This window comes from Saimiri boliviensis, chromosome 17 (assembly GCF_048565385.1).
Source record: "Saimiri boliviensis isolate mSaiBol1 chromosome 17, mSaiBol1.pri, whole genome shotgun sequence".
In the NCBI taxonomy this organism is placed as follows: Eukaryota; Metazoa; Chordata; class Mammalia; order Primates; family Cebidae; genus Saimiri; species Saimiri boliviensis.
Window position 1 is genome coordinate 29,671,768 of NC_133465.1, and position 20,796 is coordinate 29,692,563.

The 20,796-nt window shown below is 39.5% G+C and overlaps 1 protein-coding gene and 1 pseudogene across 3 annotated transcripts in view; one reads left to right on the forward strand and one right to left on the reverse strand.

Annotated features, from left to right (window-relative positions):
- Positions 1 to 20,796, reverse strand: part of TAOK1 (TAO kinase 1) — a 171,517-nt gene that overhangs the window by 97,216 nt on the left and 53,505 nt on the right. For 2 of the 3 annotated variants that reach the window (XM_039476870.2, XM_074388432.1), the window contains exon 2: positions 10,684 to 10,908. In XM_039476870.2, coding sequence (XP_039332804.1) covers positions 10,684 to 10,815 — 132 coding nt within the window. In that variant the 5' untranslated portion in view covers positions 10,816 to 10,908. The remainder of the gene's footprint in view (positions 1 to 10,683; positions 10,909 to 20,796) is intronic. The other variant, XM_074388433.1, reaches the window with a different exon arrangement.
- On the forward strand, positions 15,589 to 15,689 carry LOC120366981 (U6 spliceosomal RNA; annotated as a pseudogene).

A 20,796-nucleotide genomic window follows, 5' to 3' on the forward strand; every position in this document is an offset into this window, starting at 1 on the left:
ACTGACAGTTCAAAGCTACTTTTAGTCATCTCCTGTGTAATATCCTTTTTCATTATTTTCTAGGTTATTCACTTACTCTCCTTTTCTTCCTTTTCCCTCCAAAGTGGTAAAAAACGTCCATAAGGGGGAAATATAATGATATTTATCATGGCATTACTTTTACTAGCAAAATTAAAAGAGGGGAGGAATGACCTAAATATCTAATCATATAAAATGACAAAAAGCAAATTATGGTATCTCAAATACATATATGATTAAATAGAAAAAAAAATGAGCAATACAGCGAAATACATAACAATACTATTTGCTTCTGTTTTAGAAAGTATAGAGAATGCCAGAATACACATTAAAGATTATTTACAGTTATATATAGGGTGACCAACAATCTCAGGTTGCCCTGGACTAAGGTGTCTAGGACCTAAGACTTTCACTGCTACAACTGGGAGGGTCCTGGTCAAACAGGGATGATAGGAATTATTTAAATATTACTTCAAACGCTGAAAAGATTTAAAATGAGGTCGGACATAGTGGCTCACGCCTGTAATCCCAGCACTTTGGGAGGTGGGTGGATCACCTGAGGTCAGGAGTTCAAGACCAGCATGGCCAACATGGTTGAAACCCCACCTCTACTAAAAACACAAAAATTAGCCAGGCATGGTGTACATACCTGTAATCCCTGCTATTCAGGAGGCTGAGGCATGAGAATTGCTTGAACCCGGGAGGGGGAGGTTGCAGTGAGCTGAGATTGCGCTACTGCACTTTAGCCTAGGCACAAGAGCGAGACTCCGTTTCAGAAAAAAAAAAAAAAAGTAAAAACAGAAAATAAACATTTAAAATAAAACATTATCAGTGGTTATCTGGAGGGAAAATAATTACAAGTAATGGTTTTTTTACTTTATTTTTTATTTATTTATTTATTTATTTTTTTTTTGAGACGGAGTTTCACTCTTGTTACCCAGGCTGGAGTGCAATGGCGCGATCTCAGCTCACCGCAACCTCCGCCTCCTGGGTTCAGGCGATTCTCCTGCCTCAGCCTCGTGAGTAGCTGGGATTACAGGCACGTGCCACCATGCCCAGCTAATTTTTTGTATTTTTAGTAGAGACGGGGTTTCACCATGTTGACCAGGTTGGTCTTGATCTCTTGACCTCGTGATCCACCCGCCTTGGCCTCCCAAAGTGCTGGGATTACAGGCTTGAGCCACCGCGCCCGGCGGTTTCTTTACTTTAATACTTTTGTTTTTATATATAATATAAATACCTTTATATAATACCTTATATAATACCTTTGTAAAGGTCATATAATATGCCACCTTTACATGAACATGATAAGTTTACTAAGAGTCTTTTACTGAAAATCTCAAAACAACTAAAGAGAAGATGCTTCAAGATGAGATTTCAGTGAAAATTAAAAAAAAAAAAAAAGAGAGAGAGAAGATGAAAGTAAGTAAATCAGAAAAGAATGGGGGGCCAGGCACAGTGGCTCACACCTGTAATCCCAGTACTTTGGGAGGCTGAGGCTGGCAGGTTACTTGAGGTCAGGAGTTCAAGACCAGGCCAGCCAACATGGTGAAACCTCATCTCTACCAAAAAATACAAAACTTAACCAGGTGTGGTGGCATGCACCTGTATAGTCTCAGCTACTTGGGAGGCTAAGATGGGAGAATTGCTTGAACCCAGGAGGCAGAGGTTGCAGTGAGCCAAGATCATGCCACTGCACTCCAGCCTGGGTGATAGAGTGAGAGTCTGTCTCAAAAAAAAAAAAAAAAAAAAAAAAAGGAAAAGAATGGGGGACTGTTACAGAAATAGAACTATATGACAACATTATAGGCTGAGTATACCTTAAACAAAATGCTTGGGACCACAAGTGTTTCAGGTTTCAAATTTATTCACATTTTGTATTATCTGCATTATATTTACTGGCTGAGCATCCCAAGTCTGAAAGTCCAAAATCTGAAATGTTCCAATGAGCAGTTTCTTTGGGTGTAATGTCAACACTCAAAACGTTTTGGATTCTGGACTATTTCAGATTTTCAGATTTGAGATGCTAACAAACAAATTCCTAAAACTTACAAACTAACTAAACTAACTCAAGAAAATAGAAAATCTCAACAGACCTATCACAAGTAAAGAGACTGAATCTGTAATCAAAAACCTCCCAAGAAAGAAAAGTTCAGAACATCCGGGTCTATCATGGTCTAAAAAAAAAAGAAAAAGAAAAAAGAAAGAAAGGAAAGAAAAGAAAAGGAAAAAGTCAGAACCAAATGGCTTCCCTAGTAAATTCTACCAAACATTTTTGTTTTGGAGACAGAGTCTTGCTCTGTCCCGCAGGGTGGAGTTCAGTGGTGCGATCTTGGCTCATTGCAACCTCTGCCTCCCGAGTTCAAGCGATTCTCATGCCTCATTCTCCCAAGTAGCTGGGACTACAAGCATGCACCATCACACCCAGCTAATTTTTGTATTTTTAGTAGAGATGGGGTTTCGACATGTTGGCCAGGCTGGTCTTGAACTCTTGACCTCAGATGATCCGCCTGCATTGGCCTCCCAAATTGCTGGGATTACAGGCGTAAGCCACCGCACCCAGCCCTACCAAACATTTAAAGAAGAGTAATATCAATACTTCACAAACTCTTATCAAAAAATAGAAAAGAAGGGAACTGGCTAGGTGAGGTGGCTCACGCCTGTAATCCCAGCACTTTGGGAGGCCGAGGCAGGTGGATCACGAGGTCAGGAGATTGATACCATCCTGGCCAACATGGTGAAATCCCATCTTTTAAAAAAAAAAAAAAAAAAAAGAAAGAAAGAAAGAAAGAAAGAAAAGGGGAGGGGATGGGAGGGGAGTGGAGGGGAGGTCAGGGAAAGGGGAAGGGGGGGGAGGGGAGGGAAGGGAAGGGAGGAACACTTCCTAACTCACTCTATGAAGCCAGTATTACCCTAATGCCAACACCAGAAAAAGACATCACAAGAAAACTACAGACCAGCATCTCTTACAAATGTGGAATGAAAAATCCCCAACACCATACTATTAACAGAAACCTAGAGTATATTAAAAGAACTATAAACCATGATGAAGTCTGACTTATCCCAGACATGCAAGGGTGATTTAACCTAACAAAATCTATTTGATATACCACATTAATAAATGAAGGAAAAGAAAAACACACGCTCCAGCTTGATGCAGAAAAGGCTTTGAATCCAATACTTTTGTAATAAAAACGCTTAAAAAATAGGAATAAAAGGATCTTCTTCAACATGATAAAGGGTATTTATTAAAAACCCAGTGCTAACATCAAACCCAATAGTAAAAGGCTGAAAAAGCTTTCTCACTAATATCAGGAACAAGACAAGATGCTCACTTTCACCACAGCTATTCAACACTGTACTGGAAGTTCTAGCCAAGGGTATTAAAACAGGAAAAACAAAAGGCATCCAAGTTAGAAGGAAAGAAGTAAAACCATCTCCATTTGCAAATGATATAATCCTGTACATAGGAATTTCAAAGGATCCAACAGAAAGATACTAGAGCATACAAACTCAGCCAAGTTGCAGGATACAAGATGAAGATACAAAAACCAGTTATGTGTCTATACATCAGCAATGAACAATTTCAAACAGAATTGAGAAAGTAATTCACTTACACTAGCATCTGAATGAATAGAATACTTAGGAATGACCAGGTGCAGTGGCTCATACCTGTAATCCTAGCACTTTGGGATGCTGAGGCAGGTGGATCACTTGAGGTCAGGAGTTCGAGACCAGCCTGGCCAATATGGTGAAACCCCATCTTTACTAAAAATACAAAAAGTAGCTGGGTGTGATGATGCACACCTGTAATCTCAGCTACTCAGGAGGCTGAGGCAGGAGAATCACCTGGGAAGCAGAGGTTGCAGTGAGCAAAGATCGTGCCACTGCACTCCAGCCTGGGTAACAAAGCAAGACTCTGGCTCAAAAAAAAAAAAAAACCCAAAACCAAAAAACCAAAAACCTAAGAATAAGCTGAATGGAAGCAAAACATTTGCAACTAACTGCAAAATAATGCTCAAAGAAATTGAAGATATAAATAAATGTTTAGAAAGACATTCTACGTTCATGGATTAAAAGACTTAATATTATTAAGATGCCTATACTACCAAAAGTGATCTATAGAGTCAACACAATCCCCATCAAAATTCTAAGTCTTTTTTTACAGAAATAAAAAAGCCATGTCAACTGGAAAGTGCTAATAAGAAAAAAAAAAAAAAAAAGCCAATCCTCAATTTATATATGAAATTTCAAGGAGCTCTGAAACAAACCTTAAAAAGAATAATGAAGTTGGAGAAATAAAACCTCTTGATCTCAAACTTGCCACAAAGCTACAGTCATCAAAATGATGTGGTACTGACATAAAGAGACATATAGATAAATGGAATAGAATTAAGAATTCAGAAATGAATCTATAGAATATGGCCAATTGATTTGACAAGGATGCCAAGACAATTCAATGGGGGAAAGAACAGTCTCTTTAACAGATGGTACTGGGAAAACTAGATTTACACACACAAAGGAATGAAGTTGGGGTCAGGTGTGGTGGCTCACACCTATAATCCCAGCACTTTGAGAGGCCACGGCAAGTGGACTGCTTGGGCCCAGGAGTTCAAGACCAGTCTGTGCAACATAGCAAAACTCCATTTCCCCCCACAAAAAGAGAAAAGAAAAAAGAAAAAAAATTAGCTGGGCCTGGTAACATACACCTGTGGTCCCAGCTATTCTGGAGGCTGAGGTGGGAAGAAAATTTGAACCTAGGGAAGTTGAGAATGTAGTAAACTGTGATGACTTTACTGCACTCCAACCTGGGCAACAGAATGAGAAACCCTGCCTAAAAAAAAAAAAAAAAACAAATTAAAAAAAAACTAAGTGAAAGAAGTTAGACTTCTACCTCGCACCATATATAAAAACTAACACAAAACAGACCAGGTGTGGCTGCTCACACCTGTAATCCTAGCACTTCAGGAGGCTAAGGCAAAAGGATCACTCGATATAAGGAGTTCAAGACCAGCATGGGCAACATGGCAAAACTCCATTTCTTTTTTTTTTTTTTTTGAGACGGAGTTTCGCTCTTGTTACCCAGGCTGGAGTGCAATGGCACGATCTCGGCTCACCACAACCTCCGCCTCCTGGGTTCAGGCAATTCTCCTGCCTCAGCCTCCTGAGTAGCTGGGATTACAGGCACGTGCCACCATGCCCAGCTAATTTTTTTGTATTGGCAAAACTCCATTTCTACTTGCACTCCAGCCTTCTGCCTTAAAAAAAAAAAAAAAAAATGGGGTGGGGGGAGGTGGTGCACGATGGCTGAGAGGAGGTAACACTGGAATGCAGCTCCTAGCGAATGAGACGCAGAAGGCTAGAGGACTTCACGATTCCAAGCGAGGTGCCAGGTTCATTTGGTGGGATGGGTAGGACTCTGAAAATAGCCCAGGGAAGGAGCTGAAGCAGGGCGACAGCTGCCCAGGGAGGGTGAACCAAAACAGGGCAGAGTGTGTCCCCACCTGAAACGTGCAGCTGGCTCAGAGGGTCAGGGACGTCACCCTCTTGGTGCTCCAATTTGGATCCTGTGCTTACCTCATCCCTCCTGCAACCCACCGTCCACAAGAGCCCCGCCAGACTGCAGGGCGCCATGGGTTGTCGAGGCAAATCTGAGCAATAGCTCCCACCTGGTGTCACAAGCCATCTGCACGGACCTGGGTGGAAGCTTGGACCAACACCAGCAGGACAGAACAACCCATCCCACAGAAAGAGGCAGAGTTGAAAGCAGGAAAATATGCCGTAATACCCAGCAGACCCCGCCCCCCACAAAACTCAAACTGAAGCCCGCACTAGAGAGCTTGGCAGTGAATACACCAGTTTGACCCCAACCAGGAAGACTGAGCTCAAGGAAGGAGAGACTCCACTGGGAAGGTGGGACTAATCTCACCTGCAAACAAACTCCAGGGGAAGACCACCCACCCAGCAACCTGACTGAATCCGAGGCAGCCCAGCAGCACCTCTACAGGCCAAAAAGATAGAGCCTAACTGCAACAGAAAGGACGTTGGCTCAGAGATTCCTCCCCAAATCACCAACTTCAAAGATCAAAGGGAGATAAATCTTCAATAAAATACTGGCAAACTGAATCCAACAGCCCATCAAAAAGCTTATCCACCACAATGAAGTAGGCTTCATCCCAGGGATGCAAGACTGGTTCAACATACACATCTATAAACATAATCCATCACATAAACAGAACCAAAGACAAAAACCACATGATTATCTCAACAGATGCAGAGAAGCCCTTTGACAAAAGGCCTTTATACTAAAACAGCCTTTATGCTAAAAACAGCCCTTTATGCTAAAAACTCTCAATAAACTAGGTATCAATGGAGTGTATCTCAAAATAATAAAAGCTATTTACGACAAACCCACAGCCAATATCATACTGAAAGGGCAAAAACTAGAAGCATTCCCTTTAAAAACTGGCACTAGAGAAGGATGCCCTCTTTCACCACTCCTATTCACTATAGTATTAGAAGTTCTAGCCAGAGCAATTAGGCAAGAAAAAGAAACAAAGGGCATTCAGTGAGGAAAAGAAGAAGACAAATTGTCCCTATTTGCAGATGACATGATCATATATTTATTTATTTATTTTTTATTTGTGATCATATATTTAAAAGACCCCAGCCATCTCAGCCCAAAACCTCCTTAAGCTGATAAACAACTTTGGCAAAGTCTCAGGATACAAAATCAATGTGCAGAAATCACAAGCATTCCTATACACCAACATCAGACAAACAGCCAAATCACGAGCAAACTCCCATTTGCAATTGCTACAAAGAGAATAAAATACCTAGGAATACAACCAACAAAGGATGTAAAAGATTGCTTCAAGGAGAACTACAAACCACTGATCAAGGAAATAAGAGAGGACACAAACAGATGGAAAAACATTCCACGCTCATGGTTAGGAAGAATCAATATTGTGAAAATGGCCATACTGCCCAAACTAATTTATAGATTCAATGCTATCCCCATCAAGCTACCAATGACCTTTTTCACAGAATTGGAAGAAAACACTTTAAACTTCATATGGAACCAAAAGGGCCTGCATAGCCAAGACAATCCTAAGCAAAAAGAAAAAAGCTGGAGGAATCATGCTACCTGACTTCAAACTATACTACAAGGCTACAGTAATCAAAACAGCATGGGACTGGTACCAAAACAGAGATACAGACCAATGGAACAGAACAGAGGCTTTGGAAACAACGCCACACATCTACAACCATATGATCTTTGACAAACCTGACAAAAACAAGCTATGGGGAAAGGATTCCCTGTTTAATAAATGGTGTTGGGAAAACTGGCTAGCCATATGCAGGAAGCTGAAACTGGATCCCTTCCTTACACCTTATAGAAAGATTAACTCCAGACGGATTAAAGATTTAAACATAAGAACTAACACCATTAAAACCCTAGAAGAAAACCTAGGCATTCAGGACACCATTCAGGCCTAGGCAAGGACTTCATGACTAAAACACCAAAAGCAACAGCAACAAAAGCCAAAATACACAAATGGGATCTAATTAAGCTTCACAGCTTTTGCACAGCAAAAGAAACAATTATTAGAGTGAACCAGCAACCAACAGAATGGGAAACATTTTTTGCACTCTACCCATCTGACAAAGGGTTAATATCCAGAATCTACAAAGAACTAAAGCAGATTTACAAGAAAAACAAACAAACCCATTCAAAAGTGGGCAAAGGATATGAACAGACATTTTTCAAAAGAAGACATATATGTGACCAAGAAACATGAAAAAATGCTCATCATAACTGGTCATTAGAGAAATGCAAATCAAAACCACATTGAGATACCATTTCACACCAGTTAGAATGGCGATCATTAAAGTATCTGGAGACAAGAGATGCTGGAGAGGATGTGGAGAAAAAGAAACACTTTTACACTGTTTGTGGGAATGTAAATTAGTTCAACCATTATGGAAGACAGTGTGGCGACTCCTCAAGGATCTAGAAATAGAAATTCCATTTGACCCAGCAATCCCATTACTGAGTATATACCCAAAGGATTATAAATTGTTCTGCTATAAAGACACATGCACACATATGTGCATTGCAACACTGTTTACAATAGCAAAGACTTGGAACCAACCCAAATGCCCATCACTGATAGACTGGACAAAGAAAATGTGGCACATATACACCACGGAATACTATGCAGTCATAAATAATGACAAGTTCATGTCCTTTGTAGAGACATGGATGAATCTGGAAACCGCCATTCTTAGCAAACTGACACAAGAACAGAAAACCAAACACTGTATGTTTTTACTCATAGGTGGGTGATGAACAATGAGAACACTTGAGCACAGGGAAGAGAACAAGACTCACTGGGCTAGGTTGGGGAACAAAGGGTAGGGGAGGGAAGGGACATGCATCAAATAAAGATTTTATATCCTGAATATACTAAGAACCCCTGGCCGAGCCCAGTGGTTCACGCCTATAATCTCAGCCCTCTGGGAGGCCAAGGCAGGTGATCACCTGAGGTCAGGAGTTTGAGACCAGCCTGGCCAACATGGTGAAACCCCATCCTACTAAAAATACAAATATTAGCTGGGCGTGGTGGTGGGTGCCTGTAATCCCAGCTACTTTGGGAGTTAACGCAAGACAATCACTTGAAGCTGGGAGACAGGAGTTGCAATGAGCCGAGATCAAGCCATTGCACTCCAGCCTGGACAACAAGAGCAAAACTCCATCTCGAAAAACAAAGATAGTAATATAAAAACACTAAGAACCCCTAAAATTCAACAAGAAAGAGACAGCCCAAATATAAAAATGGGAAAAGTAACATACATTTCTCCAAAGAAGATACACAAATGGCACTTGAAAAGATGCTCAATATCATCAGTCATCAGGGAAATGCAAACAAAAACCACAATAAGGTATCACTTAACATCTAGTAGGATGGCTACAATAAAAATAAGTGGAAAACAAAAGGTGCTGTTGAGGATGTGAAGAAACTGGAACACTCATACATTGCTGGTGGGAATGGAAATGGTGCAGCTGCTGATGGTGCAGTTTGGCAGTTCCACAAACGAACACAAAATACTACAGGAACCGGCAATTCCACTCCTAGGTACATACTCAAAACTGAAAACAGGGACTCAACCAGATACACGTCAGTGTTCATGGCAACATCGTTCACAATAGTCAAAAGTGCAAACAACCCATGTGTTCATCAACAGATGCATGAATAAACAAATTATGGTTTATACATACAATGGAATATTACTCAGCTATAAAGAATAAAGTTCTCACACATACTGCAATACGGATGAAGCCCAAAAACAATTAAATAATATAAGCTAGAAACAAAAGGACATATATTGTTTGACTCCATTTCTATGAATATCTAGAAATATCTAAGCAAATTCATAGAGATGAAGGGAGATTACAGGTACTGGGACTGGGAGGAGGGTGAAATAGGGGTTACTGTTAATGGATACAGAGTTTCTACTTAGGGTCATGAAAATGTTTTAGAAGTAGATAGTGGTAATATACAAATGTTAAAAATAACTAAAACAGCAAATCTGATAAATTTTTTTTAGCTCATACTCATGTGCACACACACAAATGCACATAAAAGAAACATACTTTGGTATATGTGTCAAATAATGATCCTAGACCCCAGAAGACTGAGATTGTCTCTGAAAGAGACTTTACAGAAGTAGAAATCAGAGAAAGTCTGTGTTCTGCAATATTTAATTCTATAGCAACGCAAGCCATAAGACTCATAAAAACAGTGTGCTAAGAATTCTAAAAAAGCAACACGTAAGTTAAAGCAAAGTAATTTTTTCTTTCTTTCTTTCTTTTTTTGAGACAGGATCTAGCTCTGTCACTCAGGCTAGAATGCAGTGGTACAATCTCAGCTCACTGCAATCTTTGCCTCCTGGGCTCAGGTGATTCTCCCACCTCAGCCTCCTGAGTAGCTAGAACTACAGGACTGCACCACCATACCTGGCTAAGTTTTTTATTTTTTGTAGAGACAGGGTTTCACCATGTTGCTCAGGGTGGTTGGTCTCAAACTCCTGGGCTCTAGTGATCCACCCACCTTGCCTCCCAAAGGGCTAGAATTACAGGTGTAAGCCAACAAGCCTGGCCCACAAAATCATATTCTTTCTCATTTTTTTAATATTCCAAGAAGTTCAATAAATAAAACAATTTTCATATTTGAATCTTACCCCCCGCACACACACACATACTCACTCTTTCTCTCTTTCCTATGTAAGTGACTATAAAATGACTGTGGCCTATCTCTCTCTCTCTCTTTTTTTTTTTTTTTTTTTCAGATAGTCTCACTCTTGTCACCCAGGCTGGAGAGCAATGGTGTAATCTTGGCTCACTGCAACCTCCACCTCCCAGGTTCAAGCCATTCTCCTGTCTCAGCCTCCTGAGTAGCTGGGATTACAGGCACGTGCCACCATGCCCAGCAAATTTTTGCTATTAACTGGTTTCACCATATTGGTCAGACTGGTCTCGAACTCCTGATCTTGTGATCCACCTGCCTGGCCCTATATCTCTTTTAATTTAATGTATTTTGCTCTGTCAGGAGTGGACATTAAGTAAATGCTGGTCACTGACAACAAGCCATTAACACTTACAAAATACACTGCTCCAAAGCTTCCATGGCCAATTTCTCTGAGATCTGTGAAGAGCTTCTCTGGATCTTCTTTGAAGAAGAGCTCTGCAATTTCAGGGTCCTTCAGGCTGCCTGCTCTGTTAGTTGATGGCATCCTGCTGAGCAGTCAGCTGTCTGATTCTAATTTTATACTGCTATCCCAATCCTTGGTTCATCTGTATGAATGAAGCCACGCTGGCATAAACTACTGTAGAGAAATAGAAAAAAAAAAAAAAAAAAAAAAAAGTCAGTATAAGGTCACATACTGATAGCATCTACAAATTTATCTCATGTCTACAATTTCACTGAAAAGGCAGTGCGGATACTACTGCAGTAATTCCTAAACCTGTTTCATCATCATAAACACCTGTGATACTTAAAAAAGATCCCTACTATACAGCACTTTTTAAAAATGAGATAATCTTTGTGTCTTGGCAGACTTTCCAAGTCAATACTTAAAAAGTTACTTCTGATGCAGTTATCTCATCAACAGAGAAGATAATATAAAAGAGATTTTTCTTTTGAATGTCGAGTGTATAAAAGAGATTTTTAAAATACACAATAACTCAAAATGTATCCACAGCATTTTCAACAACAGGAAACTTCCTTTTCTGTTCATCTACCATATGCCAGTGTATTAATCAACTCTAACCGACATAAAAGAAAAATACAGTGAGAGAAAGTAATGAATTTCACACAGACAACTCTTTCCCTATAAACTTGATTTTGACCATAGCAAAGTCACTTAACTTCTCATTCCTAAACTTAGTAGGTTGAACTAAATTCTATATAAAGTATTAATTTTCAATTAATCAACCTATAAAAAATAACAAACTTCAGTGTTATTTAAGACCATATTTAAGAATTCTGAGTAAGTTTTAGTACCCTAACAAGAATTATTTTACATTAAAATTTTCTAACTGGGTCCATGACCTGCAACTTCTTTCTTATCTACCTAACGAATCCCCACTCAAAGTCTTTCAAGATTTAGATTAAACGTCATAAAGTCTGTAAAATCTTAAGTCTATTAGGAAGAGTTGGTCACCCTCCCTTTATGCCCCCAAAGCATCCTGCAGCATATACCACATTATATTGCTATTATTTAACTCTCTTTCCTAAACAAGCAGGCACAGTGTGTCTCATTCATCTCTGTATCATCTCTCCAGCTCCTACCTCTTACCTTCTACAGTTAATATTATATAAATATTGCTGAATAAAAGAATATACTTCTATGCAGCTCCTAAAAATAATTTCACTTCCACAAATACTTACAGAACAAACAGTAATGCATAAGACTATGACATATAAAAACATTAAAGTTGTCAACAGGATAGCAACTTCCAGAAACTGAGAGAGACAAGAAATAGTTAGGGAATTGAAACACTTGCTCAACCAAAGACCAAAATATAACACAATACTATCGCCATCGCAAGAGTAAAATACCAAAGCAAAACAAGAAAATTAATAACCTAAAAAACCCAGAAACAAACCCATGTTTGTCTACCTTGAAATTTAACACACACAGTTAAAGGAGAAGAAAGAAATTGAGAAAACTTGACAATCCATTTGGAAAAAAAATTATAGGCCTATCACTTATCTTACCATAAACATTACTGCTACATGTCTCAAAAAGGCATCTCGAATCAATGGGGAAAAGATTGATTAGATAAAAATGTATTGTTGGGAGAGCCTAATAGCCATATGAGAGAAAAATTATACCTTTTCCTCAAACTGAACATCAGAATTACATAGGGATCAAATACACAAATATTAAAAAATAAAACGAGTACTAGGAGGAAATATGAGTAAATTTCTTTGTAACCAGTGTGAGGAAACTTATCTATGATCTACATCCAAAGCAATAAGGAAATAAGACATATTTGACAATATAAAAAAGAAAACTTGAGAGGAAGGAACACAGTAAAAGACACCAAAAAGAATAAAAAGCAGGCTGGCATGGTGGCTCATGCCTATAATCCCAGCACTTTGGGAGGCCAAGGCAGGCAGATCACCTGAGGTCAGGAGTTTGAGACCAACCTGACCAACATGGAAAAACACCATCTCTACTAAAAATACAAAATTAGCCAGGCGTGATGGCACATGCCTGCCATCCCAGCTACTAGGGAGGCTGAGGCAGAAGACTCGCTTGAACCTGGGAGGTAGAGGTTGCTGTGAGCCGAGATCATGCCATTGCACTCCAGCCCAGGCAACAAGAGCGAAACTCCGTCTCAAAAAATAAAATAAAATAAAATAATAAAAAGCGGATAAACTTGATACAAAAGCAGGAAATATATCTGTAAGAATTTTTTTAAAAAAAGATAGGCCAGGTGAATTGGCTAATACCTGTAATCCCAGCACACTGGGAGGCCAAGGCAGTTGGATTACCTGAGGTCAGGAGTTCGAGACCAACCTGGCCAACATGGTGAAACTCCGTTTCTACTAAAAATATAAAAATTAGACGGGTGTGGTAGTGCTGCTCAGGAGGCTGAGGCGGGAGAATTGTTTTGAATCCAGGAGATGCAGGCCGCAGTGAGCAGAAACTGTGCCGCTGCACTCCAGCCTGGGTAACAGAGCAAGACCCTGTCTCAAAAAATAATAAAATAAACTTTTATAAAGTCTGAAACTTAGATAACAAAGAGTTAATATCCTTAACAATGTAGAGTTTTAAAAAACAGAGAAGAAATGAACAACATCCTAATACCCCTAATATAGTTAATAAAAACGAGGGAACCCAGACACGGTGGTGGGTGCCTATAGTCCCAGCTACTCAGAAGGCTTAGGCTGGAGGATCACTTTGAGCCCAGGAGTGTGAGTTTGTAGTGCACTCTGATCATGCCTGTGAACAGCCACTGCACTCCAGTCTGGGCAACAAAGTGAAACCTCTTCTCTTTAACAACAAACAAAGCAGTGACTCACTCCTATAATCCCAGTACTTTGGGAGGCTAAGGCAGGCAGATCACCCATGGTTAGGAGTTCGAGACCAGCCAATATGGTGAAACTTCACCTCGACTGAAAATACAAAAAATTAGCCAGGCATAGTGGTGCATGCCTGTAGTCCCAGCTACTCAAGAGGCTGAGGCAGGAGAACTGCTTGAAACCAGGAGGCAGAGGTTGCAGTGAGCCGAGACTGTGACATTGCACTCCAGCCTGGGCAAAAATAGTGTACCTCCATCTAAAAAAAAAAAAGAAAATGGCTGGGCGTGGTGGCTCACGCCTGTAATCCCAGCACTTTGGGAGGCCGAGCCAGGCAGATCACTAGGTCAGGAGATCAAGACCATCCTGGCTAAACATGGTGAAACCCCGTCTCTGGAAAAAAAAAAAGAAACTACAGTAAAAATACAATTACTATAATCTTATGGGGAGCATAGTTGCATGTGTGGTCCATTGTTGACTGAAATATTGTTACATGGTGCATGACTACATTTGGAAAGTGAATGACATACTTCTAAGTAACCCATGAGTCAATAACGGAGTTTTGAGGAAAATTAGAAGAGATTATGAACTGAATAAAAACCAAAATACAACATAAAATTTGTAGGATACAGTTAAAACAGTGCTTAGAGGGAAATGCATGGTACTAACTGCTATTTTAGAAAAACTAAGGTCTAAAATCAATAATCTAAGCTTCTAAAGCTTCCATCTTAAAAATATAGAAAGAGGCCGGGCATGGTGGCTCACCCCTGTAATCCCAGCACTTTGGGAGGCCAAGGCAGGCGGATCACCTGAGGTCAGGAGTTCAAGACCAGCCTGGCCAACATGGTGAAACCCCATCTCTACTAAAAAATACCAAAAATTAGCCAGGCGTAGTGGCAGGTGCCTATAATCTTAGCTACTTAGGAGGCTAAGACAGGAGAATTGCTTGAACCTGGGAGGAGGAGGTTGCAGTGAGCCAAGATCGTGTCACTGCGCTCCAGCCTGGGCAGTAAGAGCAAAACTCCGTCTCAAAAAAAAAAAAAAAGAATATAGAAAGAAAAATGCAAGTTAAACCAAAAGCAAATAGAAGAAGGCAATACTAAAGAACAGAATAGAAATCAGTGAAATACAAAACTAAAAGCCAACAGAGGAAAAAAAAGCTGTTCTTTGCGGGGAAGCAGAGGAAGTCAGTAAGACAGAAAGGTCTCTACCTAAACAAACAAAGGGAAACAAGCAGACACAAATTACCAATAACACAAACAAAAGAGGTATCACTACAGACTCTATAAACATTAAAAAGATGAGGAAATACAACGAACAGCTGTAAGCTAACAACATAGATGAAATGGACAAATTATTTTAACAGGGATAAAAACTACCAAAAACTTACTCAAGAAGAAATAACCTGATTAGTCATACCTATATGAAAACTCCAGGCCTAGACAGTTTCACTATGAAATCCATTAAATATTAAAGGAAAAAAATACAAATTCTACATAAATTCTTCAGGCTTAGAAGAGAGAACATTTCCCAATTCATTTTATGAAGCCACCACGACATTGATAATCAAAACAAACCAAAACACTGACAAAAACTGAAGATTTCCAACCAATATAAAGCAAAAATCATCAACATAAAAGCAAAATCATCAACAAAATTATCAGCAGATTAAATTCAGCAATATATAAAAATGATACCACAGCACAATCAAGGAGGATTTATCCAGAAACGCAAGGCTGGTTCAATGTTAGAAAATCATTGTCATTCTCCATTCTAAACATACTAAAGAAGAAATATAAACAGAGGCAGAAAATCAAATTGACAACATCGATACATGATCAAAACACTCAAAACCAGGAATAGAAAGGAACATCCTTAACCTATTAAAGGTATCTACAAAAAACCTGACGCTAACATCATATGTAATGCTTGAAGAGTGAAAGCTTTCCCCTAAAGATTAGAAATAACGCAAAGGGTGCTTGCTTGGGCAGCACATATGCTAAAATTGGAGTAAGAAAATTAGCATGGCCCCTGCACAAGGATGACATGCAAATTTGTAAAGTGTTCCATATTTGTACATTTTTAAATAACTTAAAGAGTATAACTGGATTGTTTGCAACTCAAAGGATAAGTGCTTGAGGGGATGAATACCCCATTCTTCCTATGTGCTCATTTCACATTGCACACCTGTTTCAAAATATCTCATGTACCCCATAAATATATAAACCTACTATGTATCCACAAAAATTAAAAGGAAAAAAGGAAAAAGAAAAAGAAGGCAATGATATCCGCTCTAATCAGTCCTAATCAACACTGTACTAGAATTTCTAGTCAGTGTTTGCTTTAAAAAGGAAGAAAAAGAACTACAAGGCATACATACCAGAAAGAAAGAAAACTCTCTACTTACTAACAATATTATCGTGTACAGAGAAAATCCCAAAAATGTACAAAATAGCAATGGGAAAAAACTGAGTAAATTTAAGTCTAATAATACATGGGTATAATTTGTAAAGTAAAAACAATACTAATTTGGTGAAAGAAATCAAAGTCAACCTAATTAAATGGAGAGATGTACTGTATTTATGGTGAATGACTCAATATTATTATAAGGTAATTCTCTTCTGATTCAAAAATTCAATGATTCATAGATTCAACACAATCTCAGAGTACAACAGGATTTTCTGTAGATATCAACAAACTGATTCTAACATGTATATGAAATGGCAAAAGCTCCAAATTAGCTAAAATAACTTAAAAAGAATAAAGGTGGAGCCAGACGCAGTAGCTCGTGCCTGTACTCCCAGAACTTTGGGAGGCTGAGGCAGGTAGATAACAAGGTCAGGAAATCAAGACCATCCTGGCCAACATGGCGAAACCTCGTCTCTACTAAAAATACAAAAATTAGCTGGGCATGGTGGTGTATGCCTGTAATCCCAGCTACTCAGGAGGCTGAGGCAGGGGAATCGCTTGAACCAGGGAGTTGGAGGTTGCAGTGAGCCGAGAGCACTCCATCCTGGTGACAGAGCAAGACTTATCTCTAAAAAGAAAAAAATAAAATAAAATAATAAAATAAAGGTGAAGAACTCACATTATCTGATTTGAAGACATAATATAAAGCTACAAATAATCAAGACAGTGTGGTAATGAATGAAAGGATACACACAGTCTAATGAAACAAAAACAGAAGTCCAGAAACAGGTCATACAAATACATACGATCAACTGATTTTTGTCGAAGGTGCAATAAAGTAAAGGTAATCTTTTAGAATATGGTGCCACAGCAACTGGACATCCAAAATTGAAATCTGACTTACATTTTGCACTTTACAGAAAAATGAACTCAAAACTCCATATAGAAGGCTGATACTATAAACATTTAGAAGAAAGGAGAAAATCATTATCTTGGATTAGGCAGAGTTCTTAGGCATAATACCAAAAACATGATCCATAAAAGGCTAATTTGAACTTTATCAAAACTAAAAACTTTTTCTCTTGCAAAGGACACTGTTGAAAGAATGAAGTCCAGCCAGAGACCAGGAGAAAACATTTTCAAATCACATGTCTGAAAAAAGATTTGTATCCAGAATATCTAAAGCACTCTCAAAACTCAGTAATAGAGTTTAGTGGTACACACTTGGAAATAAAACCATAAAGAAACTCCCAGAAGTGATTACTAGAAATGTTAGGATGGTGGTTAATTTAGGGAAAGGGAAGGGGTTGTGACTGGGGATAGAAGAGATTCTAGAATTGCTAGTCAAGTTCTATTTGTCTTTTTTTTTTTTTTTTTTCATATGTAGAACATTTGTTTGTAGGGAGGCCACAAGCTTCATGCAAGTTCTATTTGTTGCCTTAGGTAATCGTTACAAGACTGTACAATTTATAATAATAATTCATTAAGCTATGTATTTATTTTTTCATTTATTTATTGATTTGAGACAGAGTCTCGCTCTATCACCAGGCTGGAGTGCAGTGGCGCGATCTCAGCTCACTGCAACCTCTGCCTCACAGGTTCAAGTGATTCTCCTGTCTCAGCTTTACAAGTAGTTGGGACTACAGGCATGCACCACCACACCCAGCTAATTTACGTATTTTTAGTAGAAATGGGGTTTCACCGTGTTGGCCAGGGCGGTCTCAATAATCCCTTAGCCTCGTGATCCACCCGCCTTGGCCTTCCAAATTGCTGGGATTACAGATGAGCCACCGTGCCTGGCCTCTTTTTTTTTTTTTTTTTGAGATGGAGTCTTGCTCTGTCACCCAGGCTGAAGTGCAGTGGCGCAATCTCGGCTCACTGCAACCTCCGCCTCCCAGGTTGAAACTATTCTTTTGCCTCAGCCTCCCAAGTAGCCGGGATTACAGGTGCATTCTACCACACGCGGCTAATTTTTTCTATTTTTAGAAGAGACGGGGTTTCACCGTGTTAGCTAGGATGGTCTTGATCTCCTGGCCTTGTGATCCCCCCACCTCGGCCTTCCAAAGTGCTTGGGATTACAGGCATGAACCATCACACCCAGTTGCTATGTATTTTTCATATTTTGTATATCTGATTTTATAATTAAAAGGTTAAAGAAAAACAAATTCTATGCACAATATAGTATCATATATACTAAATAATTTGTAGAGACAAGTGGACAACATACCAAAATGTTAAGGATTATTTTTAGGTAGTTATGGTGACCATTATGGCCAATATCACAAGTCTGCTTTCCTTATGTTCGAACTTTTAAACAATAATTATTATATTCCATTTCTATAACCAGGAAAAAATAAATAAATAAAAAAGATCCATGAACACCTATGTATATTGTTTGGATTGTTAGAAGACAGGGAAAAGTAAAAAAGATAATATATGAGAACCCCCAAAAGACAACCCTGAAATACATCATTACACTGTTAGACTAGAGTTAACAGCACCGAGTGCATAACTGCTTTTCTATACATACTCAAGTTCCCAAAATTACTTTATTATAAAAATTAGCACCATCCTGGTTGCCCTGCACCTATTCAGAATATTGCTGTTAACAGAGCCATCAATGTAAACTAACAAAAAATGTCTTGTTCACTTTTTTTTCTTTTTTTTCTAGGCTATCCTCCAGATCTTGTTCACTTTTAATAGCTGTCATGAAAAAAACTACAGGAAAGAAAGAGCAGTGAGGAGATTTTGCAGCAATCCTAGACCCCATAATTCTTCCAGTCTGCTAAATATACATACATAAATACCCAAACAAAATGTAGGACTAATATAAATGGACAAACTATATATAGGTGGGGTTTTGTTGTTGTTGTTGTTGTTGTTGTTCTTTTTTTTGACGACAGTCTCACTCTGTCAGCCAGGCAGGAGTGCAGTGGCATGATCTCAGCTCACTGCAACCTCTGTCCCCCGGGCTTAAGCAATTCTCCTGCCTCGGCCTCACAAGAAGCTGGGATTACAAGTGTGTGCCCCCATACCTGGCTAATTTTTGTATTTTTAGTAGAGATGGGGTTTCACAATGTTGCCCAGGCTGGTCTCAAACTCCTGACCTCAGGTAATCTACCCGCCTTGGCCTCCCAAGGTGCTAGGATTACAGGTGTGAGCCACGTGCCTAGCCTAAATCAGGCTTTTATTTTTATTTATTTATTTTTTTTGAGATGGAGTTTCGCTCTTGTTACCCAGGCTGGAGTGCAATGGCGCAATCTCGGCTCACCGCAACCTCTACCTCCTGGGTTCAGGCAATTCTCCTGCCTCAGCCTCCTGAGTAGCCGGGATTACAGGCACCCGCCACCATGCCCAGCTGATTTTTGTATTTTTAGTAGAGACGGAGTTTCCCCATGTTGACCAGGATGCTCTCGATCTCTTGACCTTGTGATCCACCCACCTTGGCCTCCCAAAGTGCTGGGATTACAGGCGTGAGCCACAGATTATTATTTTTCTTTAATTATCTAATCTGTTCTTAGAGGAAAATATTAAAGTAATTTACCATGTCCTTCCTAATAAAGTAAACAATAAAAAGAAACTAACAATTACATAATAGTCAATGAGATCCAATTTTTTCCTGGTTCCACAAAAGTTGACCAGAGAAACCTATCATTTATTAGGCTATTTACACTGGAAAATGTGAAAGGCATAATTTTTGTGAGTGGTATCACTTTGTCTAATCATAAAAGCTGATAAAAGAATAAAATCCAATATAATTTATTTTAAAATCTCAGACCAGGTCGGGCGCGGTGGCGCAAGCCGGTAATCCCAGCACTTTGGGAGGCCGAGGTGGGTGGATCACAAGGTCAAGAGATGGAGACCATCCTGGTCAACATGGTGAAACCCCATCTCTACTAAAAATACAAAACATTAGGCCGGGCGCGGTGGCTCAAGCCTGTAATCCCAGCACTTTGGGAGGCCGAGGTGGGTGGATCACGAGGTCGAGAGATCGAGACCATCCTGGTCGACATGGTGAAACCCCGTCTCTACTAAAAATACAAAAAATCAGCTGGGCATGGTGGCGTGTGCCTGTAATCCCAGCTACTCAGGAGGCTGAGGTAGGAGAATTGCCTGAACCCAGGAGGCGGAGGTTGCAGTGAGCCGAGATCGCGCCATTGCACTCCAGCCTGGGTAACAAGAGCGAAACTCCGTCTCAAAAAAAAAAAAAAAAAAAAAAAATACAAAACATTAGCTGGGCATGGTGGTGCGTGCCTGTAATCCCAGCTACTCAGGAGGCTGAGGCAGGAGAATTGCCTGAACTCAGGAGGCGGAGGTTGCGGTGAGCCGAGATCGCGCCATTGCACTCCAGCCTGGGTAACAAGAGCGAAACTCCAGCTCAAAAAAAAAAAAAATCTCAGACCAAAGTAGGATTTTCAGAATTAAGTAACTGCTCCAAATTTGCAAAACATAGTCAAATAATTGACAATAACATCATTCAAGAGCAACAAAAAGAAGATGGGAGAGGGTACTGATAATCACAGCACATTGAGTATTACTTGAGGAATGCTCCTTGAATCAACAATGATGATGTCATGGTATTCCATCTTTTAAGAACTTTCAGATTTTCACAAAAAGGACATTGTTGGTCCTAAGCAATTGATTTAATATAAAGCCTGGTCAGAGGGTTCAGGCCTAGAAAACAGCCAACTTAGTAAGTGCACTCCCTTTAGAGAAAGAAAATTGCCTCTTTCCACTGAATTGGTAGCGATCATACTATCTACTATATCCTCCC